The sequence below is a fragment of the Stenella coeruleoalba genome (assembly GCF_951394435.1).
Source record: "Stenella coeruleoalba genome assembly, chromosome: 7".
NCBI classification, from domain to species: domain Eukaryota; kingdom Metazoa; phylum Chordata; class Mammalia; order Artiodactyla; family Delphinidae; genus Stenella; species Stenella coeruleoalba.
This window is the reverse complement of record NC_137153.1, coordinates 35,953,487-35,981,359: the sequence shown is the minus strand read 5'-3', so window position 1 is coordinate 35,981,359 and position 27,873 is coordinate 35,953,487. Positions and strand designations below refer to the sequence as shown.

At 38.7% G+C, this 27,873-nt stretch overlaps 1 protein-coding gene across 1 annotated transcript in view; it reads right to left on the bottom strand.

The window, feature by feature from the left end:
- SLC35D2 (solute carrier family 35 member D2) overlaps positions 1 to 27,873 on the bottom strand; it is a 54,532-nt gene that overhangs the window by 14,083 nt on the left and 12,576 nt on the right. Inside the window, exons 2-8 of the mRNA XM_079926499.1 lie at positions 23,615 to 23,648; positions 21,636 to 21,722; positions 14,923 to 14,990; positions 8,701 to 8,772; positions 7,670 to 7,738; positions 3,207 to 3,309; positions 1,803 to 1,895 (exon numbers count right to left, since the gene is read on the bottom strand). Coding sequence (XP_079782625.1) covers positions 1,803 to 1,895; positions 3,207 to 3,309; positions 7,670 to 7,738; positions 8,701 to 8,772; positions 14,923 to 14,990; positions 21,636 to 21,722; positions 23,615 to 23,648 — 526 coding nt within the window. The remainder of the gene's footprint in view (positions 1 to 1,802; positions 1,896 to 3,206; positions 3,310 to 7,669; positions 7,739 to 8,700; positions 8,773 to 14,922; positions 14,991 to 21,635; positions 21,723 to 23,614; positions 23,649 to 27,873) is intronic.

Genomic DNA, 27,873 nt, shown 5'->3' with positions numbered 1-27,873 from the left:
TAAGTCAACGATCTAAATGTGGAAATACATATTCCTATTGAAATGCTGTTATAAATTATTAATATAATACATGTAGTCTATTTTCAAAAGGTACCTAAAATTCAGTTTCTGGTCACTACGCCATTTATAACATTGTTCCCATAGGGAAATGTGCTTTTAGTTTCAATCAGGTGTTCTAAGAGTTCCTAGAAGTTTCTAGATTTCTATTTCTAGAAATAAATATATATCTGAAAGGCTATAAAGTACCAGAATCTCAGAACAGATAAACTCCAGAGACTCAAAAGAAAAACTCATTTTTATGATAATGAAAAGAGACAAGCTGGTAGGACGTTGAGGGCTCATAATTTCACCTTGTTTATGTAATGCTGCTGACACTAAATTGGTTTAATTGATGGTAGCTGAAAAATAAATAATGTGCTTTTAGATATTCTGCCCTGTTCATCATTGCTAGAGGTATACGGGGTGCTTGCTTTAACTTCCAATATTCTGAACTAACAGTGAGGCCCAGGTTCACACACTGAGACCCCTTTAATCAAAACTGGGGTTTCTTGGTAGTTTTCAATATAAACATATGGAAATGGATGTTTACCCCTGGGGACATTGCTGCTAAGCCGATCAACCTTTCTCTTGTTCTGAGAAAGGAATTGTACAAGGGAGAAGGTATAGTTCTGAGAAAGAACAAGGAGCCCTGACATTCACCCCAGGAGGCCCCGGAATCTGAAAGCTTCTAAAGTCATTCAAACCCCTAAAAGGTGACAAATGGGATTGACGCTCAACCCGTGTGCACCACACAACCATGCTGACTGTTAAATACAGAAATGCTGTCAACGTCTGCCGCTGGGGTGGGGGCAACGGTGGGGGACTGTGAACCCCACCCCCGGCCCAGCAACAACAACAGGGTTAATGAAGGTTAATGCCCAGCCCATGGTGTGGAGGGGGACGTCTGTGGGAGAGGCCAGAGGCCACACTAGACCAGGATTTTGCCCAGCGCACCTCGTTTCTCACATGAACTTAAAGTGGTTTGTCTGGTAATTTTCTGAGCCCGCACATTTCAAGGTAGCCATGCGGATGTTATGGGGTGAACATTCACTCTTCCTAAGAGATACCCACCCCCCAACTGGGCCTCCCATCCTTCTACTAACTTATTTTATTTGTCTTTGACAGGTGTACAGCAGATAAGGTGAACAGGGCAAATACCAAAAGAACAAAACCTTCTCAAAATTCAAATGTAGATCCTGGAATATTTAGAGGCAAATGCCATGATGTCTGGGATTTACTTTAAAATATTCCGGGGGTGGCGGGGGGGGTGAAGTGAGAGCAGATGAGGATAGATGAAATAAGAAGGGTGAAATGCCAAAAAGTATTGAAGTTGTGTGATAGGTACATGAGAGTTCATTAAATTATTCTATTTTGTGTGTATTTTTCCAAATGTCCATAACAAGGGTAATAAATAAGTAAATCCATTTTTTAAAACTATCAAAATCCCCTTCAAAGTTAACTAGCTTTCTCAGGATCCCCATGCCAACAAAGGGGAAAGGGAGACTCAAACTCAGATTTTTGTTGTTGTTTTGCAAAATGCTTCAAGACCAGAGTTTTTTTGACTACTTCCTGCTACTCCCCACAGTTCTAAAGATAAATGCCGAGAAAAGGAAAGTGTCAAAGGTATTACTGGGCGTACCAAACATCTTGCTTTCGGAAATCCTAGTTACCTTTATACACTTTTTATTTCAGTAAGTACCACAGGTTAAATATTAAAATTTTAAACACTGCTAAGTAAGAATGAATGACTGTCATCAGCTCACCTGTCGAAGGTCTCCGGTAGAGACACTAATGATAAGAGTTGGGATAATCATGAAGCAGGCATTGTAGAAAAGCACTCCATATTTCCCTAACTCCTGCAAAAACCAAGAAAACTCCACTCAATTTCAGAAATATGAAGCATCAGACTTCCTGGAGCCATTTATTTTATTTTATTTTCCCCTGAAGCTAATTATACAACCATGTACTTATGCAGAGTTAGAACATGCATTCTGACCAGCTCTGTATTGGAATATTTTCAGCAAATTTCTGATGTAAAATGCTTCATTTCAAGTGTACCGTGATTTCCAAAAAAAAATTTGCTTTATCCAAAAAATGACAGATAAAGTGGATGGAGATGGATGGACTCCGAGGTTCCATCCATCTCTGACATTCTAATTGTTCTTTTTTTAAAAGCATGCTATTCAAAATGGGAAATGTGGAACAAAGTAAACAGCATTAACAATATTAATATAAACAGAAGTCCTTAAAAACATCTGCTCTTTCTATTAAGGAACAGCAGGGTTAAAACACCAGGTATCTTGTTTTCCAAGCTTGCATTAATTTAATTTTCGTTAGAGGCTACATCCGCCACTTTCCATACAGGGTGACACACTGTGATTCTCAAAAGACAGCAAAACCAGTTTTGTAAAACTGCCACCATTAAAAACCAAATGGTAGTGCAGAAAAATACAGCGCAGATAAAAAACAGCTCATAGGAATAAGCCTGTCCATCAGAGAGAACACCCTCACTCAACACAAAGAACTTGGAACAAAGAAACATATGCCTGGCCCATCCTCCAGAGCTTCCTGCACAGCCTGGGGTGGGGGTGGGGGGGCGTGGTGAGGGCTGGGAGCTCTGACCTGAGGGCAGCCACAAGGAAGGAGAGCTCATACGCCCACCCGGCCCTCGTGACAGGACCTTATAAATTATCCATTCCAATCATCTCATTCCACAGATGAGGAAACTGAGGTTTGGAGAAGTGAAGGTTCCAGGTCACAATAACCAGTCAGCAGCAAAACTTGAATCTGTAACCCACATCTCCAGACTCTCAAACTACAGCTGCTTTCAGAATACTCCTGACTTCCCATTGGTCACTGATGATGATGGTAAAAAAACTTCTTCTAATTTTAATTTGCCTTTCAAAATAATCCCCTTTCTATATAGTATTCTGACTTTGCATCTAAAATAGTGCCCATTTTTCCCTTCCTACCTAATTTTCACCCAAACTTTGCAAGACAAGGAGTAACAAGAACCTATGCAGACAAGATAATTAAAAAGAAATCAGTAATCTGTAGATCATAACATGTAAATTAAATTACATGTCATCTTTACAAGTTCATTTTTTCATGTAATTTCAGTGGCCAGATGACAAAGCCTAAAAGCTAAAGGAGTGAAGATCTGGTACCTTTGGGTCCATTTTCTGTTTGGTATAAACACCATTCGCTGCTGTGAAGATATCATTCAGGAATACAAAAATATAGCCTTCCAAGTTAAAAGCAAGGTCAGAACTGGTAGGGAGAACACAGAGGAGTATGATTATTCAGAAACTCACAACTTGGCCTCAGACACTCTCTGTTTCATCTTTCCTAATCAAATCCATTTGTGATGCTAGTAACTACCTTTTCTCTGGCATATTTTCCCCCTGTATGGTGATGAATGGTTAATTCTTCTGCCCTGTCCCCAGACAAAAACAAAACCAGGCCTTCAGGAGGCTTAAGCTTAATCACAACCGCTTAAAACCAGAGGGACATTAACCATCTTCCTTTGACTGCAAAGCCATTCTTTTGCTAACTGATAAAGAGGAATGATTTGTTCAACCCACCTGTGGCTTATTGTAGTAAATAGGGCCTTCCCCAGAGTACAGCCCTCTGGGGACAGCTGAGCAGTGACATGGTAAAGGGGTCAAATGAGGAACTGACACCTCCATCTGGTCCCCACTCACGTCATCCACTAGCACCCCCACTAGCCTGTCCATCAAAAAGGCAAGGCAGGGATCCATTCCTTCTCTGCAACTCCTCTAAGGCCCCTTTCTTCCCATTCTTTGAAGCATCTTCTCTTCAATTTCCATTTTAAATAAATAACACTAGTATAAAAATGTTTGGGGGGAATATGGCAAAGGGAGGAGAGAGTGAACAACAGCTAAGCCCAGATGTGATGCATTCACCTGCACTTGACCTTGTAAACAGTACCACACCCATGTCCAAATTCATAAGTATATATTGTCAAGAAGGTTTCCTTTACCCTCTTTGGGTCAGTGTCTGGGGGCCTGTGAATTTAACTGACAACAGACAGAATAACGGGGGAAAAAATACAAATTGTTTTAAATATTTTACATGCACAGGAGTTCACAGAAAAGAAATGAAACTCAAAGAAGTGGTCAGACTCTGGGGCTTAGATACCATTTTAACAAAAAAGAGGGTTTGGGTGTTAAGGAACAAATAAATTGTGGGAAAGGGACTAGGAAATACATAGGGGAAACTAATGGAAGATAAGGGTTATTTTAATAAGGTTTGTTTATGCAGATTCATCTAGATGCCTACTCTCTGTCTCTGGTGATAAGAATTGCTTTCCTATTTCAAGTACAGGACCAAGGGACACCTTCACAAAGGCAAATTTATGGTCTACTTTTAGGCAGAAAAGGGAGGGCAGAGAACTCTTCCCACATCTATTGATTCTCAATTGCCTTCAACTCAAAATAATGTTTATGCCAAAGTGGCATATATTGGAGTGGCATATCCTTATCCCCTTCAGTATCAAAATAAGATTATTTCTAACCAAAGAGAAAGAAATAGGTAAAAATTGCATCAAAATCTGAATGCAAATTAAACCAGATTTTGCTTGAGGCTTCCACTGGCATTATTTACCTACAAATATATTTGTGAGAATATAAATTAATTTTAGATCATCATAAATCATAATTCTCTGGCTCAATCACAATAGAATCTCTGAAAATAAGGGTTTTCCAGATCTTTCCTACCCACATTCAGCTCAGTGTTAAGAAGTGTCTGCCATTCCCTAAGATGGCAAAGACATGAATGAGCAAAAAAGTGAGGTACCTTTCCATCCAGAGGAATGGAAAGGAAGTGTTACTCACTTCCTCAGGGAGCCTAAGGGGAATTCTTGGAGTCTTCAGGTCTCCTACTTGAGGGGGCCAGGAATTCCCAACATCATTTGTTTAGGCCAGTAGTGAAAGCACAGACGTTTGATAAGAATTTACTTGTGTTATAAATGGGAGCAGATTCATGGTCAACCCGTGTGATTGTCATTTAGGGCTGTTCGCAGACATTCTATTTCAACTTTTGCTGGCCATGTGACTTGCTTTGGCAAATACAATGTAAGAAGAAGTAACACATCACTTCCGGGGGAAAGCTTGGAGAGCCAGCAGACAATTCCCCACATGCCTTCTTCCCTTCTGGATGAGCAAGGAAACCCTCTTTAAGGCAGAGGTTCCATCCCCCTGGGTCCCTAAGTAGCTACAATGGGCAGAGCACTCCCACAGCATTCACTGATGTTAGTATGCATCTGGAGTGTGAGCAGAATATACCTGGTATGTTAAACAACCACGATGTAGGGGCTATTTGTTACAGCTGCCTAAACTGGCTCATCTGTTACCTGCCTTTGATGAGTTAATTTGAGTGAGAGCAGAGAAGGGTGCGGTGACAGCTGGGCTGCAGCTAAGAACTGTGCTTGTTACCCACAGGGATATTTTCCATTCTGTGGGTGCTGAGGAAGGGGAAAGCCGAGAATTACTATTCCAAGCTGGCTCTTGGGTAAAAGTTAGATGTTTTGGGAAACACTACTTACCCTTTCAGCTCACTAGAGTATCACCTATGAGCTGAATTCCTACTAACTGCTTCTGGAGATGTGCTTTCATACACACAGGGTCTGACGTGCCATGCCTCATCAAAGACTTACATTTTTATAAACCAATTTTTGTACAAGTCTTCAACTGGCTCTAAGTTAGTGGTTTTCAAACTGAGCTCCAAGAAACCTAGAAGAGAGAGGCGTCCCTGGGGAGACCTCAGCCCTGTGGGAGGAAGGCACTTTTAACAGAGCACCTCCCTTTTTTAGCTACTTCACGCATATGTTTTGTTTGAACAAAAGTCTTCATGATCAAAACAGGCTCTAAGTGTAGCTGCTTAATGTCTGTACCAGTACCATATCAGGCATGAAACACAGCACTGAAACCAAACAGGCCACCTTTAAGGGGGATGAGCTCAGCCACAGCTAGAACTGGAGAAGAGGAAGTTACAGATAAAAAAGGCAAATAATAAACCCTGGTCTAGGCAAGGGACTAAACACATTTATAACAATAATAAACACCATTATTATTGCTAATATCTGTCACCAGCTGGCATGCTATATCTTTAATCAATTTCTTTTGCTTATTATCTGTTTCCACCAACCTGAATGAAAGCTCCATGAAGGCAAGGATTGTTCTCGGTCTTGTTAACTGCTGGACTCCTCAGCACATAGAATGATGCCTGGCATATAGTAAATGCTTCAGCATGTTTTTGTTGAACTTGACCATGAACTAGTGTAAATCCTGGTTTACTATTATCTCATTTAATTCTCATAGTGATGCTATTAGGTGGATGATATTCTAATCTGCACTTCACGGTCAAAATAACTGGGGCACAGAGAGGTTAAATAGCTTGTCCTTGGTTATAGAGCCAGTAAGTGAGGAGACTAGAATAGGGTTCCAGACATCCTGGCTCTGTAGCCCACACCTTATTTAATTTGCAATTAATGATCCAGAACTCTTGTTTCTAAATGAGTTAATGAAACTAGTTTAACTGAAATTCCTCCAACTTTTTCTTTCTTCCTTTCATTCACATAGGTTTTTCTTTTCTATTACAGTCGTCCCTCCATATCCACGGGGGACTAGTTCCAGTACCCCACACCCCCACGCCCTCTGCATGCAGGTACCCAAATCTACGGATGCTCAAGTCCCTTATATAAAATGATGTGCAGCGTCTGCATATAACCTACATACATCCTCCCATATACTTTAAATCATCTCTAGATTACTTATAACACCTAATACAATGTAAATGCTACGTAAATAGTCGCCAGTGCACAGCAAATCCAAGTTTTGCTTTGGGGAATCTTCTGGTATTTAAAAAATATATATTTTCGATCCATGGTTGGTTGAATCCACAGATGCAGAAGGCTTGGACACACAGGGCCAACTGTATCCTTTACCTTATAAATGAGGAAACTGAGGCACAGAGAGGCTAAGAAATAGCTGACAGAAGTTAAGTTTCAAACCAAGGAAGGTAACTGCACACATGCTTTAACCACTATGCTATAAAAGGAGTCCGAGCGCCTGCTTTCAAATGCAAACTTGGAGTCCTTATTCCTGGTCAGGTATATTAATGAATAAGATAGTAGTCATGCACTGGTATTGGCTCATGTCCCAAACATTTAATGAGAGTATTCTATCCTTGGAAATATTGACCAATAAGGCATCACAGGATGATAAAACAAATCAGCTTACAAGGGCTTTATAAATCTGTTATTCTTCTTAGTCAAATGCCTAAGAACTTTTCAAAATTCTTTGTAAAATTTTTATATTGAAGACAAACATTCAGTAATAAAAGTATACAGTTTACTCCTTTTATGAAGAAAAGCTGTATTAATACCTTGTAATGCTCACTCTATATATTTCTCAGAAATGTTCTGGCCAACTTGGAACCCAGTTTGACTTTCACAGGAACACATGGGGATTCCACTAACATCAACAGATTTGTCTCTTGGCTACTCAATTCAACTGCAGCCAGATGGAAAATGAAAAATGAGGAGGGGGCCAGGCCTATTGTCAAAGACACAAAGGAGTTATTGAGCAGAAATAGTCCAAAGTCTTACCCAGCTGCTATGAAAGCACCAAGAATGATGGCAAAGACACTGACAATGATGTTCAAGGAATACTGTTTCCTGTAATAAATAAATAGTGGATGGATAGATAGGTAGGCAGACAGATGGATAGATGGATAGATAGATAAGGAAAGGAGGAGGAGAGGAAAAAATATAGATTATATTTTTAAATAAACTGCAAATAGACATTGTTAACAGTTTTATAGCTAAAATCTAACGGACAGTGCTTTATGTAAAAAGAGTACTAAAGGTACCTTAAATGGATTAGGAAATCAGACCAAATTTACTTTATTTCTTAAGTAGTTGTCTTAATCTAATTACAAATGTATTTCTCTGTTCTCACTAGAAAGACGCTGGGACAAAATGCAGAAGAGCTCCTGCTGGTGGGTCTAGTTGGTATGTACTTTTATCAAGCATCCAAAGATTAAGATAAAATTCAATAGTAAAACTTAAAACATTGGGCCATCATCCAAATTTCATCATTAAATTGTCTCCACAGCAAAATCAAGAATCACCTTTTTAGATGTCAGCCTGAGTATCTTTATGAGAAATTTTTAAACCAACATTATAAAAATTAATTTATTCTGATGTTACACCATAATTACTGCATCAGAATGAATCTCCCTGATTTTCTGCTACTCCTATTCTATACTATATATGTGGACAACTTTTCCTCTACATTCCAAAATCAGTGTATATTCCATCTGGCTCAGGAAACAGATTTACATCTGTTTTGGGGTTGTTGGGTTTTTTTTTTTTTATAATTTTTGACCACACACACATTTTATTTATCTAATGTAAAATTATAATTGTTTTTAAAAAACACTCATTACATTCTTAGGGAATCATGGAAATAGGAGACTGCTTTTAAGTGAACAAACCATTTGCCCTTAAGTTATTGCTACTAGCACTTCAAATCAACTATTTGAAAAGATGACTAGATGTTGAGAATTTGCTAGGTAAAAATAATGTGGGGCTGTGGGGAGAGGACACCAGAGGAAAAGAAGAAAAACAAAAATCACCCGAGTATGATGGTTTCCAGGAGTAAAGTAAGTGGAATGGTAAATTTCCTGAGCACGGTGAACATCGGCAAGCTGTCAGGAAAAGATTCAAGTATAATATCATCAGACACCAGGTACTCTTTTAATGCCTTACATTTTTAATTAAGCCCATTAATTTTCCAAATTAAATATAAGGAATTAACCTTAATTATCACACATGCTACTAATAAGTCATATTAAATAATAAAAAGAAATGGAGATTCAATAATTTCATGCCATTTTTACTTACTAGCAATTCAAAACATCATACTATCCAACTACTACAAAGTTTGTGCTAAAAGATTATATGCAGTGTGAACCAATATAGCCTTTGACAAATCAAGTTGGGACTATGTATGGACAGTCATTAAACGGTCCTAACCTAGGACCTAATTACTTCTTGCTGGGAAACTTACCCTAAGATAATAACCCAAAGGAAAGAAAAAAAATCGTGTGCACAAACATGTTCATTGCAGTAATGTCTTTGGGAAAAACATCAGAAACCACCTGAATATCAGACAAGGCAATGATTAAATAAATTATGATAAATCCACTTGAGGGAACATTATACATTAATTCTATAATATAAAACGTTACCATTCTTCGAAAACGAATGTTAAATAAATCAAGGAGGTGACAAAACTATGTAGAGTCTGCAACTGTAATAAAATACATTCTGTATATGGAAAAAGACTGAAAGTGAGTATTTAAAATAGTATGTTAGAGGATAAAATTATGGGTAATTTTTCCCTAAAACTTTATGTAATGAGACCACATTCATTGCCTTTCAAAAATACTTATGAACCTTTCACCCACTCTCAAAACCCAGAGATTCCAGGACACAGTTCAATGCACAGCCACAGACTGCCAGGGCTGGAAAAACCCACCTCCATCTGCTTCCAATGTGACCCTGAGAAGATGGTGACCAAAGAAAGGAAAGCCAGAACCACAGCGTCTGGGGGGTGGGGTGGGCAGCTCCTCCTGACCAGACCTGAGGAGGGGTTTCACACTACAACCAGAGAGCAGTGCAGAAAGAATTTTCAGGAACTTCACTTAAAAATGTCTTATGAGACTGGTCTGAACTGCCTTTTTCAAAGCAAGACAAAAAAAAAAAAAAGTCTTATTATTTTCCATTAAATTCAAAAAGTATTTTTAGATGATGCCTTTTAAAAGCAGATAAGGGGAATTCCCTGGCAGTACAGTGGTTAGGACTCTGCGCTCTCAGTGCCGAGGGCCTGAGTTCAATCCCTGGTCGGGGAACTAAGATCCCATAAGCCATGCAGCATAGCCAAGAAGAAAAAAATAATAAAAAAATAAAAGCAGATAAGGATAGTTAATGGTCAAAAGCTGAATGCTATTCCCCCTAAGATCAGGAATAAGACCACTCACACCACTACATCTATTCCACATGGTAGTTTAGGTTCTAGATGGGACAATTAGGCCAAAAAAAAAAGAAGTATACAGTTTGGAAAAAAGAAAAGAAAGTTGTCTCTATTTTCAGATGATATATACAGAGAAAATCCTAGAAATCCATTAAAAAATATTATTAGAACAAATGAAGTTAAGTGTGCAGGAAACAAAATGAATATACAAAAATCAACTGTACTTCCATACACTAGCAATGAGCAATCCAAAAAGGAAATTAACAATTCCATTTATGATAGCGTCAAAAAGAACAAAATTCTTAGGAATAACGTAACAAAACCAGTGTAAGAATTGTAATACGCTACAAACTACAAAATATTGTTAAAAGGTGAAAGAAGATTAAACGGAAAGACACTCCATGTTATGGATCAGAGGCTTAATGTTGTTAAAATGGAAATACTCCCCAAATAAATCTATAGATTCAACACAGTCCTATCAAAATTTCAGCTGGCTTTTTTTCCCCCAGAAATTGACAAACTAATTCTATAATCAATGTGGAAATGCAAGAAAACCAGAAAGCCAAAACAATCTTGAAAAAGAAAAACAAAGTTGGTGGACCCAATTTCAAAACTCACTACAAAGCTACAATTATCAGTATTATCTAGTACTAGTTTAAAGATAAACATTTAATCAAAGCAATAAGATTGAGAATCAAGAAATAAATCTTTCCAATTACGGTCAATTAATTTTCAACAAGGGTGCCAAGACAATACAATGGGGAAAGAACAGTCTTTTCAATAAGTAATGCTGAAACAACTCAACATTCACATGCAAAAGCATGATTTTGGACCCCTACCTCACACTATATAGAAAAAATTATGTAAAAATATATCAAAGACTAAATGTAGGAGCCAAAACTATAAAACTCTTAGATGAAAGAATAGGATTATATCTTCATGACCCTGGGTCAGGCAAAATTCTCTTAGACACAATACCAAAAGCACAAGCAAAAATAACAAATATAAATATATCAGACTTCCCCAAAATGTAAAACTTTTATAAATAGATAAACAACATGTGATAGATATATACAATAGAATACTATACAGTCTTACTAAGGAATGAAATTCTGATACATGCTACAACATGGATGAAACAAAAACATTATGCTAACTGAAATAAACTGGACATAAAAGGACAAATATTGTATGATTCCATTTGTATGAAATATCTAGAATAGGCAAATTCATAGACATAGCAAGTAAAATAGAGTTTACCAGGGCCAGGGGGATGGGGGAATGGGGCATTCGGTTTAATGGGTACAGAATTTCTGTTTGGGATGATGAAAAATTTCTGAAAATAGATAGTGGTGATGGTTGCTCAAGATGGTGAATATACTTAATGACACTTAACTGTCCACTTAAAAATAGTTAAAATGGTGAGTTTTATGTTATGTATATTTTACCTTAATTATTAATTGAATTTTTAAAAACTTAGAACTTTTGTGCTTCAAAGTACACCATCAAGAGAGTAAAAAGACAATCCACAGAATAGGAGAAAATGTTGCAATCATATATATAATAAAGGACCTGTATCTAGAATACCTAAAGACTTAAAACTCAATAATTAAAAGATAAATAACCCTGTTAAAAAATGCGCAAAGGACTTGAATAGACATTACTCCAAAGAAGCTATATAAATGACCGATAAGCACATAAAAAGATGGTCAATATCATGAATCATCAGGGAAATGCAAATCAGAACCACAATAAGATACGACATCACAACCACTACGATAGCTATAATCAAAAAGATAGACAATAACAAATTTGGCAAGAAGGTACAGAAATTGTAAGCCTCGTACACTGCTGGTGGGAAAGTAAAATGGCACAGCCACTTTGGAAAACAGCTTGGCAGTTCCTCAAAATGTTAAACACAGAATGGCCATACCCCCCGCAATCCTACTCCTAGGTATAGACCTAATCAATAGCAATTCTGTTCTTCCACTTCATCAGGCCAAAAACCATGAAGGCATCTTGGTCTTTCTTTTTCTCATACCCTACATGTTATTCATCAGGATACTGTGTTAGCCCTTTCTTCTAAATATATCCAGCACCCAGACTATGGCCTCAACCTCACACTAAAAATAACCAGGGCATCCTTGGAGAAATGGCAGGAAAAGTCCAGATAAATCTGGGACATCATGTACCAGGAAGCAAGGAAGTAATCAAAGACTACTGGGGCTCTAGAACATAGGAGTCAACTCAAAGAGGCTCCCACTGACCTGAGATGATATAATTTGAACATCAAAAGAAGTATTTATATAATGAATTAAAACATTAAGTAAATGAAACAAATAGAATAATGGAACAGAATAGAGAGCCCAGAAATATACCCACACAAATATAGTCAACTAATCTTTGACAAAGGAGCAAATACAATTCAATGGAGATAGACTAGCCTTTTCAACAAATGGTGCTCAAACAACTGGACATCTACACGTAAAAAAACCTGAATCTAGACACAGGCCTTATACCTTTCACAAAAATTAAGTTCAAAATGGATTATATACCTAAATGTAAAACAAAAACTTCTGGAAGATAATGTAGGAGAAAATCTAGATGGCCTTGGGTTTGGCAATGAGTTTTTAGATACAACACCAAAAGCACAATCTGTGAAAGAAAAAAATGATGGTGGAACTTCATTAAAATTAAAACTTCTGCTCTGAAAGACAGTGTTAAGAGAATGAAAAGACAAGCCATAGACTGAGAGAAAATATTTGCAAAATGCATATCTCATGAGGGACTTGTTTCAAATAAATGAAAATGCATGAGTTAATAATGATGGTAAAAAACAAAACAAACAATAAACAACAACTCACTATTGAAGGTGACAGGACACTAATTTATTACTCTGAACATTTATAAATAAAGCTTTATCCTGCCTTTCCTGTATGATATGGTGAATGAAAGTTTGTATTTATTGAGGAACTTTAGACAATTAATGTAGAAGGGGTGATATAGTTAGAAAATCATCATTTTTCAATTTGAAATGAAATAATGGATCTAGACAATGATCATCAATAGGGGCTAAAACCATTAGGGGAAAAACTGATGGGAAACATTCTAATGAAGGAACCAGACTGACCCCTTAAAATCATTAAAAGTGGAACTGATCCATTAAATATCATTAAAGGTGCGATAAAACATTATGTATCCCATGAGGTGATGCAGTAGAAAGAACCCAACATCACCAATAAACTGATGTTGCCTGAAAAATTGAATCTGAATCTGATCAAGCCTCTAGGACCAACTACCAGTTTATGGAAAACAGGGGAGAGAGAGAAACATACTACATGACACCACGTATAAGCAATCTTCCTTCCTTCCTCCTCAGTCACACTTGCTGAAAGCCTTCCTCCTCAGTCTCACTTGCTGAAAGCCTTCATCTTACCTCTTCTGCTATGCATGTAGAGAAGTGTTGAAGAACACTTGTAATAAAGATGTTTGTAAGATCACTAAAACAAGAAGGCCTCATCTGCGAGGCAGAGACCCCCAGTGCGGCTGGGCAGCTATGAGGGTAACTGAAGGCATCCCCACGCTGCAGGTGGGCTCAGAGACAGGGCAAGAGGATATGTAGCAACACAGCAATAGCACCTACCACAGGGAGTTTTAATACAAATTTAAGACAATTAAGGAAAATTGACGGTCCTAATCCCAGAAGGAAACAACAAAACAACTAAAATATGTAACTAAAAACAGTATTGGACATTTTGTTTTTCACAACAACCACAATCTGTCCTTTCCAAACAAGAGTGAAAGGCAACAGGCCTAATTTCACATTTCTCAGTTTTATATGTACTTTCTCCTTCTGGTCTACCTCCTACCTGCCACTTTTCTTCTCTCCCTATACAAACAGGTTTCCTTCCATTTCTGTCACCCTTTGGTCAGACTTTATTTTCCCATTATTCACATCTTTTTCATAAGGTTTGTCACCCTAATGTGTGTTCATTAGTCTACATATTTCACACCACGTTTTCCAATTTATAGGATGACTTGGTCTTTGTACACTTCTATTTTCATTTTTGCAGTGACTTTTAACAGAGTAGTCAAAGGACCATAAAATAAATGCAAATGCAGATTTCAGAAGTATATATCACATACGTGAAAATAACGTCTGTCATTTATTTTTCCTTGTACCAAGGCTGACCTACACCAAATCTGACAGAATATTCCTGCTTTTTTTTTTTTTTTTAAAGAAAGATTTTTTTGACGTGGACCATTTTTCATTTTTTTATTTTTTATTTTTTTCGGTACGCGGGCCTCTCACTGTTGTGGCCTCTCCCGTTGCGGAGCACAGGCTCCGGAGGCGCAGGCTCAGCGGCCATGGCTCACAGGCCCAGCCGCTCCGCGGCATGTGGGATCTTCCTGGACCAGGCAGGAACCCGTGTCCCCTGCATCAGCAGGCGGACTCTCAACCACTGTGCCACCAGGGAAGCCCTATTCCTGCTTTTATAAAACTGTGATGAAACCAAAAGTTACACAGAACCATATTCGTATAAATGAATCTTCCTGAATAAATCAAACCTTCTCTATCTTGATTTCTATAGATCTCACATTCTATCTTCAGACTTGAACATAAAGAAAAATATATCAGCTTTTTAACATTTCTAAAGCATTACCAAATTAAATTCAAAACTCTACCTTATTTTCTTAAATTATGGAATATTATTGTCTTCTATATGTAGCCCAAGCAATATCTTGAAAAATCAAAGCTGGTCTTTGTGACACTAAAAGCAAACGATTGAAGACTCCGATCAACCATTATCCTGCACTCTACCTTAATTTACTTGTGCTTGATAATCCACTTATGTGGTTTCCAATGTAGAGGAGAGGCAGAGGAAACAGCTTCAATAAAAAAAGAAAGAATATTTGGTTAGTACTCCAATAACATTTTCTTTCATATATAAAAACGGTGACATTCACTCCGCATCAGTAAGCAAATCATTCTGAGTTCCTTTCCTTGCAATGACTATATTTTCCAGAATCCAGAACACATCATGACTTTCTCCATGTGATCAAAAAATAGTTAGGCAGGAAGTGATATCCATAATCATGGTGGTGGTGTGGAGGCTGGATAGAAATGGAAATCTTGACCTTGCCCACATTAGTAGACTATTTCCCTAAAAGAAAGCTCTGAATAAGCACCTATCTTAGGTGGAGACCCCTAGCCAGGTTGGTGAGTTGAGGATGGGTGTTTATCGCTTATAAACTATATAAATATAGTTTATGAATGAGATTCAGAAGGCCATTGAAAAAGTGTGCAAACTTCTGTTATCTATGCATATATGCACTTTTCTGGACAAAGGCAAAGGTCTATATCCCACTGATGTGTCACACAGTTGGTGACACTTTCAAAAAGTTATACAAAAAGTTATACACTTTCAAAAAGTGTATACTGGCCACATTACTTTGGAGTTACTTTATTTGCTTTAAAGGCCTAGAATAATTAAATATCTACCAAGGTTAAACAATGTAGCTTGTACTTGAATTAGGTTTATCGAGCTCTGAGCTCCTGAATTATTTTCTGATTGTTAAGAGAAATATTATTCAGAACACACTGAAAAAGAGACAAAATGTAACACCTAGTCTTCCATAAATGAAAAAAAAATCCCTTCATAAGCTCATACAACTTTTAAGAACTTTTTAACTAATATAGTACTCCATAGCTATCAAGATGAGTCCAACATTTCTTTTTCCACTAAAAAGACACTAAGCGTGCAACTCAGATAGCTTTTGAAAGATTTTTTTTTTTTTTTTTTGCGGTACGCGGGGCTCTCACTGTTGTGGCCTCTCCCGTTGCGGAACACAGGCTCCGGACGCGCAGGCTCAGCAGCCATGGCTCACAGGCCCAGCCGCTCCGCGGCATGTGGGATCTTCCTGGACCGGGACACGAACCCGTGTCCCCTGCATCAGCAGGCGGACTCTCAACCACTGTGCCACCAGGGAAGCCCCTTTTGAAAGATTTTTAAATACTATGTGTCATCTGCAAAAAAGTTACAGAATTTCTTTATTAGGAAATTTGCTCAAGAAACATAAGCAAGATAATAGATCCAGGACCTTCCCTTTTATTCATCAACATTGTAAGTGAAAAATGTTTGGACCTGCCATATCAGTAAACAAAGGATGTTGCAGCCTGATGGCTTGATAGCCACTACAGCCCCCTGAAAGTGAGCCCTGAGGGAACTCAGGATGGAGACAAACGGGCTGCCCACTGCCAAGCCCTCACTGCCAAGCCCTCAGTCACTGCAGTCACCCCCATGGTGCACCCTGAGGAGACTCAGGATGGAAAGGAAGAGGATACTGGTCCCAGATAGCTAAGGTCACATCAAAGGAGTAATTTCAATGAGCCAAGACTCTTGCATCTTCCCATACATAGAAAAGCACTAAATTCATTAGCTTGAGATACTATCTGGCTTTCTTTAACTAACAGTAATCTTTTGAAGTTCCAACTACCTGGTCTTTTTTGCAAAAACTCCTGTATATGCTGGCCCTTCCCTCACCTCTTTAGAGCAGTCCCTCAGAGCCACCTGAGCTATCTGAGAGACTGTCTCCTGGGCTTAAGTCCTTGTTTTGTCCTCAAAATAAAACATAATTCTCAACTTTTACGTTGCACATTTTTTTTCGGTCAACAACATTCTGGTTAACAGTGTACAACTGACTCAACAATCACACAGCTGGTGATATTACAACTTTAGAGGTTCTTAGGTGTTGAAGAGAATCAGTTGCCCCATTTCCATATACAATTCAAAATAAAGACAGTACTGACTTCTAGTTTCTGGTAACCACGGGCTAAATTATTTGTGCTAGTTCCCCTGCTGATTAATCAATGCATTAATTAATCAACTTTATAATTTGATAAGTTAGATATGCCTGTTTTGAATTCCAGGGGAACACTAAAAGAACTGAAACAGAGGAGTTCCACGGTGCACAATTAAACACTATAATTCACCAGTAAGATTTAACTAATTTAAAATTTTAGGCACCTATGGGAATTCCCTGGCGGTCCAGTGGTTAGGGCTATGCAATTCCACTGCAAGGGGCACGGGTTCTATCTCTGGTCGAGAAACTAAGATCCCGAATGCCGCGAGGTGCAATCAAAAAAAAAAAAAATTAGGCACCTAATCATACAGCCTCAAAATACATAAAACAAAACAAAAAACCTGGCAGAAATACCAAGAGAAATAGACAAATCCATAATCAGACATAATGGCTGTAGCAATATCTCTCTTCTCACATACTCTTAAAATGTGACTTTGACACTCCCTTCCATCCAGAGGTAGTGTCTATGTCCCTACAGCAAAAGGCAACTGGAACACAGAAAAAAGGCATCTCAAAAAAACCTACAGCAAACAATACACTTAATGACGAAATATTAAAAGTTTCCCCTTTGAGATCAGACAAAAATGCCATTTCCATTTCTATCAACATTGCACTGTAGGTCCTGTGCTATACAGTATGGCAAGTAAAAGAAGTGAAAGTTAGAATGTTGCAGATACAAAGACAATATACAAAAGAAAGATAAAAATATGTATCTGAGAAGTGGAATATGTCCTGCCATATCAGTAAACAAAGGATGTCACAGTCACCAGCCATTGCAGCCACCACCTTTGCAGCCACAGCCTATGGTGAGCTGGCGAGCCCTGAGGAAACTCAGGTTATGAAAACACAGGATACTGGTCCCAGATAGCTGAGATGCATCTCAAAGGAATGATTTCAGTGAGCCCAGACTCTTGCATCTTCCCATATATAGAAAAGCTCTAAATTCCTTAAGTTGACATATCCGGTTTTCTTTAATTAACAATAATCTTTTGATGTTCAGACCACCTGCCCTTTGTTGCAAAACTCCTATATGTCCTGGCTCCTCACCTCACCTCCTCAGAGCACTTCTCTCACAGTTACTTGAGATGCTGCCTCCCAGGCTTGAAGTACTAAAAGTTCCCGCCGTATAAAACATAACTCTCAACTTTCACATTGTGAATAATTTTCTAGTGGATATACTTCTAACTTTCCAAATAATCTGGGGGTGTTTTGGCCGTGCCATGCAGCATGCAGGATCTTAGTTCCCTGACCAGGGATCAAACCTGTGCCCCCTGCAATGGAAGCGTGGAGTCCTAACCACTGGACCGCCAGGGAATTCCCCTGTTTTTAAAAGATACATGCAATAGCAAAAAAAAAAAAAAAAAAGATGTACCTCAGAACAAATCTAACAAAAACTGTTAGAACTCTATAGAGAAAATTATAAAACTTTACTGAGGGCAGTTAAAGAAGGGGTATGCATACCATGTACATGGATTGAAAGATTCAATACTTTAAAGATGTCAACTCATTCCAAATTGCTTTAGAGCTTCAATGCAATTCCAGTCAAAATCTCAAAAGGTTATTTTTCATGAAACTTGAAACCTGCTTCTAATATTCACATAAAAATGTGAAGAACCAAGAACTTAGGAGGAAAGACTTGCTCTACCAGATAGCAAGACTTTGCATAAAGCAATAGTAATTACGACTGTGAGGTAATGGTGCAGAAACACAAATAGACAAATGAAAAAGCATGGAGAGCTTAGAAATATATGTGAACAATAGTACCATGATATAAGTGGCACAATATTAAGGATAAACTTTTCAGTTGAGTCTGCGACAAATGAAAAAATTAAATGAAATTGTACCATTACCTCACACCATCCACAAAAATCAACTCCAAGCAGATTAAAAACCTAACTCTGAAAAACAATACATCTTTTATCTAGAAAAATATCTTCATAACCTCAGAGTAGGGAAGAATTTCCTAAATAAGAAAAATAGTGATTAATTATTAAGGAAAAGACTGATAAAATTTAACTATTTTAAAATTAAGATTCCTTTTCATGATAAGGAATACATGATAAAGGAATACAAGATAAATAATAAAGAAAATAAAAAGATATGAAACAGAGTGGGGAAATATATTTGTAATGCTGTATATAACTAACAAGAGGACTATCATTAATATATTTTTTAAAACTCCTACACAAATCAGTAAGAAAAAGACATCAACCCAACAGAAAAATGGGCAAAAGTCTTGAACAAGTATTTCACAAAAGAGGATATCCAAATGGGCACTAAAAAATGAAAAGGCACTCAACCTCATTAATAAACAGGGAAATGCAAATAAAATCCAAGAAGATGTCATTATGCACCCACCAGATCAGCACAATTTAAAATGACTGGCATACCAAGGATTGGCAAGAATGAGGAGCAATAGGGACCTTCATGCACTTTCGTCACTTTCGTCAGGAGTAGGAACTGGTACAACCGCTTGGGGGAAGAGTTTGCCATTATCTACTCAAGTTGACAATATGCTCACCCTAGGAGTCAGTAGTTTCACTTCTTGATAAGCTTCCCAAAAAACTCACGCACATGTGCTGTTTCGGACTGAATTGTATCTGCTCGAAATTCACATTTTGAACCCCTAGCCCCCAAATGACTGCATGCGAAGATAGGGCCTTTAAGGAGGTAATTAAGGTTAAATGAGGTAATAAATGTGGGGTCCTAATACAATAGGACTTGTGTCCTGATAAGAAGAGGAAGGGACACCAGGAGTGCATAGGCACAGAGTAAAGGCCACATGAGGTCACAGTGAGAAGACAGCTGTCTATATGCCAAGGAGAGAACTCTCATCAGAAACCAACCCTGTTGGCACCTTGATCTCGGACTTCCAGCCTCCGGAAGTGTGAGAAAATAAACTTCTGTTAAGCCACCTAGTCTGTGGTATTTTGTTATGGGAGCCTTAGGTGACTAATACTTGTGCACCAAGATCCAGCTATCAGTATGTTCAGAACAGTACTTTTTATTTTTCTAGGGCCCAAACTAAAAACAACCCCAACTACCATAAACAGTAAAACAGATAAATAAATTGTAATATATTTATACAATGAAAATAAAAGAATATGGCTACACACAACAATGTGGATGAATCTTACCAACATAATATTAAGTGAAAGAAGCAAGATACAAAAGAATATATAGAGTTTAATTCTCTTTATATAACATCCAAGAATAGGCAAACCTAAACGACATAATTCAAGGATACATACAAATTTAGAAAACTTACAAAGAAAGCAAGAAAATTATTAATACAAAAGTCAGAATAGTGGGTAAAGAAGGATTTTGTGATCCCATCTCATGACGTAGGTAATGATTACAAGGGTAATTATTCATTCAACTACACAGTCATGTATGATGCCTTTTTTCCTATGTCTAGATCATATTTCACAATTGTTCAAAGTATTTAAAAATTATATCATAAGCTAAGTGTAAGCAAGCCCAACAATACTCTGATTTTTCTTTTGATGACTGGGTTAATATCTTTCCTATACTTCAATATTTTGTTTTTCTCTTTTTGTGGATGTCCCTGATTGTTGATGCAGTAAGCGTGTGCTTAGTCGACCTGATGAATAATCCAGAGCTAGATGCCAGTGTTTTTCCAGGCCTGAGAGACATGGCAGTGAACAAACCATGTGAGGTCCTCACTCTCTAGGAACTGCAGTCTGATTTAACCTCCCTAAATCAAAAAATGTCACCATGATCGATTTAATACCACCTGTCGTATGGGATTGCTCTAGGAATGAAATGTCTGGCCTCATGCATGTCACCCAGCAACTGTACAATAAAAGTCAGTTCCGGGTTTCCCTGGTGGCGCAGTGGTTGAGAGTCCGCCTGCCGATGCAGGGGACACGGGTTCGTGCCCCGGTCTGGGAAGATCCCACATGCCGCGGGGCGGCTGGGCCCGTGAGCCATGGCCGCTGACCCTGTGCGTCCGGAGCCTGTGCTCCGCAACGGGAGAGGCCACAACAGTGAGAGAGGCCCGCGTACCGCAAAAAAAAAGAAAAAAAGTTAGTTCCATTCCACATTCCCAGGAAGGAATGGCAGTTCTCATGTTTCTAGTTCCACCGTGGAAAAAAACCTACGTATATCAAAATGTGTTTATTCGTCATTCTACTCACAACTGTTATCAATCCAAGCTAAAAATGAAAATTTAAAACAGGGATCAACAAATTGGGAGGGCCCAAGAGATAAATCTAACCCATCTTTTATTCATGCAAATAGTTTTATTAGAACACAACTACACCGATTCATGTATATATGTATCATCTACAGCTGCTTTCATGGTACAGAGCTGAAGAGCTGCAGCAGAGATGGTCTGGCCCACAAAGCCGAATTAATTGCTATCTGGTCGTTTACCAGATAAGCTTGCCAATTCCTATTAGAAAGCTTTGTCATTTCAGAAGACACATAGTATTTATTTAATATCCATTGCTAAGCACATACTTTTACTATTATTATGTTACATTAGTGGACCACTGAATGATATGAAAACTTTATTAAGAAGTTTCTACCCATTGCCAGCAGGAAGCACATGTGTATAGAAACGGACCTGTACTCTTAAGATCACTTTGTAATTCTATAGCATTTCTACATCTTCCATCATAGCTTTATGTACTTTCCATCACATACCTTAATAGGAATTTTCTTGTCAAAATCAGGGAAGTGAATTACTTTATTTAGCTTGGACACATATAGTATCATTATGGTAACTGCCATCTAAAGAAAAGGGAAGAGAAAAACTTCAGCAAAATATCTGGAAAGACTATTTGAGGTACAAACACATCATCAAAAGAAAAGAGATTCACCAAAAATATATATATATCTGAAAAGTCCATTTTCTAGGTTCCAAAAAACCTATTATTCCTTGAAATATTAAAATTGTTTTTCTTGCCACCGTATAGATTGCACCAGAACTATAGGCAAAAAGTATAACATCAAATATAACGTATATACGATATCTCAAGGGGCTCAAGGAACGACAACAGTGGGAAAAAGGAACTGTGTCCCCAAAACTGACCAGAGTGACCACAGTCGGTGAGGCTGCTTGTTGATCCTAGACCATCCTTCCTATGTACTGAGCATATGGTCACCTTACCCCAGAAAGTAAGTGTGGGGATGAAAGGAAGGGGGAAGGGAGGCAAACTCCACACATAAACATATTTTGTAAAGTATAATATTTCTATAACACAAAAGTCAAATTAAGAAGAAAACCAACTTTAAAAGGGATTTATTTTTCTCTCCAATCTAGCCGGTGTTGCAAAAACATCTCATTCAAATGCTATTAATCTGGATTACACCAGGTATATCAGAAATACTCCAGATTATTATTATAAAATAAAAAGTTTTAATATCATCTTTCTACACACATTTTAGAACTTACTTTTCTCCACATTAGGATGCAAAAATTTAAGGTCTCCTTCAAAATGATTATCATCCTAAACCTTGAGCCCGAGTGTACAAACTTAATACTTATAATAGATTTATATAACACAAGCCCACCCTGAATTATAATTGTAGTTTGTATATATGACTTACTTTATAATTCTTACAGAAATATACCAACACTTGTTTAAAATATTCTGCAATTCAGACTTTTAAAATTTGGTCTGCTGGCTTCTTCCCCCACAAATTGCAAATCATAAACGTTTTTACCTTAATTGAGTACAATCCAGTGAATTTATTTGCCTTGGGCATTACAAAGGGCACATTACCACATATTATTGATCTTTTAAAGTACTTTTTAACATATTTTCACACTGCACCATAAAGATATCAATTTTTTGACCTTAAGGAAAGATATTGTTCCCTCATGATTTTTGTCTCCCTAAAATGATGTGCAAAGAGTACCTTATTAGCAAAACATTTAACTAGAATAATGTTTAATCATATAAATTCCAGATTCACAATTTAAAATTTAGTTAACAGATACAATTTTTATAATTTTAAGTTTTTCTCCTTATAGACTAAAGGAAAACGAAAACAAAAAAACTTTGGTGCCTGTGTTACCACGTGCCTACTAGAAATCATCAGCATATGACCAAAAAAGTAAAAAAGCCACAAATTAACGGAAAATTGTTTGAAAGTTTATCCAAGTTTATCCTTACACTTGAGAACAAACATCACAAACTTCAGGAAGGCAAGTGCAAACATGTTTTGTTTGGCCTGTAGAGAGTTTTATGAAAATATGAATCTGTTGCCACCATTTACAAATTAGGGGGTTTGATGTAAAAATTAGATTTCTCTGATCCCTAGTGGGCCTCACCTCATCTCCCTAACCTTTTTCTTCTCAGGCACAGTGGCTTAAACTGTGCACACTCATCTGTTACCCAGCAGACCTTGGAGGCTTTCAGTCTGCTGCCCCCTTGCTTTAGAGTAATTAAATTCTATTAAGGAAGTTAAAATTAGTTGCTTTTTCCTACAAATACAACTGCTCCTAAATTGTAAAATGAAATAAGATGTGTGTCACTACTTCATGTTGTTTCACCAAAAGTACCATGGTCCTCTGCCAGCTGAACAAATTCGTAAATCACAGTCTTAAACAAAAGCACTTAAAATTTCATGATGTGTACTGACAACTAATTAAGAGGGTGATTTTTTTTTTCACTTACCTGTCCAATTCCAAGAACAATTGGTGATGGGAAACTACAAAAAATATAGAATAACAAATAATATTAGCAACTGATAAAAAAAGTTGAAGACAATATACAACACATAATGATAGGAGTTATTAAAAAGTCTTAGACTTTTTTTTCAGTCTTAGTGAAATTGTCAAATTTGTTCATTTCTTTTCCATTTTTTAAACTGATCATTGCTAAACTTGTCAAACTTCTATTGCCCCTTGAGGCAGACTGTCATATTAACAAACAACACAACTGTATATGTAGAAAGCTAAAGTAATCTGGGGATAAATTACTAGAAATAATAAATAACTTTAGCAAGGTTACTGGATACAAGATGAACACACGAAAAAAATCATTTCTATGTCTATATATCATAAAAACACAAAGAACATAAAATTTTAAAGGTATTCATTTACAATAGCACCCAAAAAACATCAAATAACACTAACTGGGTATTTTATGGTAATAAGGAATTATTTTTACTTTTTTTAGGCATGAAATAATATTGGGGTGGTAGGTTTTTTTTTTTAACAAAAAAGTCCCTCTTATCTTTCAGAAATTCATATTGAAATGCATATGACAATACATTTTTAATTTGCTTCAAAATAATCTTGGGGGAGAGGTTGGGATTGAGAGGAGGAGTGATATAAATTTAACAAGGTTGTTGAAACTGGATGATGGCTACATGGAGATCCATTATACGGTTTTCCTTTCTTCAAAATAATATACCCAGGTACAAATCTAATAAAAGATTTCCAAGAAATACCTCTACATAGAAAACTATAAATCAATATTTAAAAAATTAAAGAAGCCCTAAATAAATTTCATGGATTAGAATCAATATTGCTGTGAACCATTATCCACACACTGACCTATAAAATCAAATCTCTCTGTAAAAACACGAGCAGGTATTTTGTGGAAACTGACAAACTGATCCTAAGACTAAATGCAAAGGCAAAAAGCAAACATGATCCAAGATAATCCTGAAGAAAAACAAAGTTGGAGGAATGACTCTACTGGATGCCAGGATTCTTTTATTTATTTATTTTTGGCTGCACCACACTGCATGCAGGGATCCTAGTTTCCCCACCAGGGACTGAACCTGTGCCCCGCAGTGGAAGCACGGAGCCCTAACCACTGGACAACCAGTGGAGTCCCCAGGATTCATTTTAAAGTTACAATAAATGAGAGAGTGCAGTATTTGCACAATGATAGTCTAACAGGACAAAGCAAGAGAACACACATGGGGACAGATACATAGCTTTATGGAAACCTGATTCATGACAAAGATGACCATGCAAGCAGTAGGGAAATGGCCCTAGGTAACTGGAATCAGAATCTTAACCCCTACCTCATACCATACTTAACAAGGCAGCACATCACTTCACCGGGCTCACTCATTTTCCAGCCCTTCACTGGCTCCCAGTCATTCTCTCAGGCCACTAAAAAAGGGGGAATATCACCTAAAAAACCACCACCACCACCACCAACAGCAACACCTCAGCCCTCAATCTGTATGTCAAAGGGAAACATACCTATTTCAGATAGGGTAAGAAAAGAATAAAGAACCAACCTGCCTTATCAGAGAAAACTGAATGACTGTCTAGACAGCACCACTGTGAGAATAAAATGAACTCTAATGGATGCCAGATGTGCCACCCAGACACCCTCTTCTGGACTGAAGCACTCATTCTCCAGTCGCTCAAGAGCAACCTCAGCTGAAGAAAGCTGCCTTGCCAATAGCACCCCCACTCCCTGAGAGCAGCCTGTGTTCCAAGCCTGTGTGTCTGTGCAGGGGTATAAAAGCCAGGGGCTTTCACCCCAATTCAAGACAACTCTGTAGAGCCCTTCCAGCTCCAGAGGGCCTGGGATCAGGCTTTGTTGTGATAAAGCACAGCCCAGCTTCTCCCTCTACCTAATCCTGCTTCCCTCACTCCCCAACAGGGGTGGGTCCCAAGAGCTCCACCCAGTATACTTCCCCTGTACCTGAGAGTCTCCTTGCCCAGTAATACAACCTGCAACATGAAGCAAAATAATAAAACCACAACATAAACAAACAACAACAACAAAAGGCTTACAGAAGGAAGACAAAGAGATCAGCCTAGAAGAGAATATAACACAGAGAGAGAAGGCACCCTTTGTAATTGCTTCCAGCTACGGAACACCTTAATAAGAAGATATCAATAAAACAAGAGCTCAAAATTGAGATAACAAAGCAATCAAGTGAGATGAAAAGGGGACCTACAGATCTAAGGAAAGCAACTGAGGATCAAAACAACATAACTGGGGGCTTCCCTGGTGGCGCTGTGGTTGAGAATCTGCCTGCCAATGCAGGGACACGGGTTCGAGCCCTGGTCTGGGAGGATCCCACATGCCGCAGAGCAACTAGGCCCGTGAGCCACAGCTACTGAGCCTGCGTTTCTGGAGTCTGTGCTCCGCAACAAGAAAGGCCGCGATAGTGAGAGGCCCGCGCATCGCGATGAAGAGTGGCCCCCGCTTGCCACAACTAGAGAAAGCCCTCGCACAGAAACAAAGACCCAACACAGCAAAAATAAATTAATTAACAAACTCCTACCCTCAACATCTTCTTTAAAAAAAAAACAACATAACTGGGGGAGGACCTTCAAGATGGTGGAGGAATAAGACGTGGAGATCACCTTCCTCCCCACAAATACATCAAAAATACATCTACATGTGGAACAACTCATACAGAACACCTACTGAATGCTGGCAGAAGACCTCAGACTTCCCAAAAGGCAAGAAAATCCCCACACACCTGGGTAGGGTAAAAGAAAAAAGAAAAAACAGAGACAAAAGAATAGGGACAGGACCTGCACCAGTGGGAGGGAGCTGTGAAGGAGGAAAAGTTTCCACACACTAGGAAGGACCTTCACTGGTGGGGACGGGGGGTGGGGGTGGGGGGAAGCTTCGCAGCCAGGGAGGAGAGCGCAGCAACAGGGATGCAGAGGGCAAAGCGGAGAGATTCCTGCACAGAGGATCAGGGCCGACCAGCACTCACCAGCCTGAGAGGCTTGTCTGCTCACTTGCAGGGGCGGGTGGGGGCTGAGAGCTGAGGCTCAGGATTCGGGGCTTAGATCGCAGGTAGAGGACCGGGGTTGGCGGCGTGAACACAGCCTGAAGGGGGCTAGTGTGCCACGGCTAGCCAGGAGGGAGTCCGGGAAAAAGGCTGGACTTGCCTAAGAGGCAAGAGACCATTGTTTCCGGGTACGGGATTAGAGGGGATTCCCTGCCTGTCTGCCCACAGAGGGCAGAGCACCGCCTAAACAAGCTCCAGGGAAAGGCGCAAGCCACAGCTATCAGCGTGGACACCTGACACGGACATGAAATGCCAACGCTGCTACTGCAGCCACCAAGAAGCCTGTGTGCAAGCACAGGTCACTATCCACACCTCCCCTCCGGGAGCCCGTGCAGCCCACCACTGCCAGAGTAGTTACAATGTCACGCTGTTACAATGTCAAGCCGGCCTCTGCCGCTTCAGGCTCACCCCACGTTCCGTACCCCACCCTCCCCACAACCTGAGCGAGCCAGAGCCCCCTAATCAGCCACTCCTTTAACCCCCTCCTGTCTGAGGGAAGAAAAGACGCCCTCAGACGACCTCTACGCAGAGGCGGGGCCAAATCCAAAGCTGAACCCCAGGAGCTGTGCAAACAAAGAAGAGAAAGGGAAATCTCTCCCAGCAGCCTCAGGAGCAGCAGATTAAATCTCCACAATCAACTTGATGTACCCTGCATCTGTGGAATACCTGAATAGACAACGAATCATCCCAAATTGAGGAGGTAGACATTGGGAGCAACTGTAGACTTGGGGTTTGCTGTATGTGAATGACTAATTTCTGATTTTTATGATTATCTTAATTTAGTTTTTAATGCTTGTTATAATTGGTGGATTTGTTTATTGGTTTGGTTGCTCTCTTTATTTTTTTATTACCTTCTTAATTTTAATAATTTTTTATTTTAATAACTTTATTAATTTATTTTTTTCTTGATTGCTTGCTTTTTTTCCTCCCTTTTCTTCTGAGCCATGTGGCTGACACTTGGTACTCCAGCCAGGTCTCAGGACTGAGCCTCTGAGGTGGGAGAGCCAAGTTCAGGACATTGACCCACCAGAGATCTCCTGGCCCCACATGATATCAATGGGCAAGAGCTCTCCCAGAGATCTCCATCTCAACACAAAGACCCAGTTCCACTCAACGACTAGCAAGCTCCAGTGCTGGACACCCCATGCCA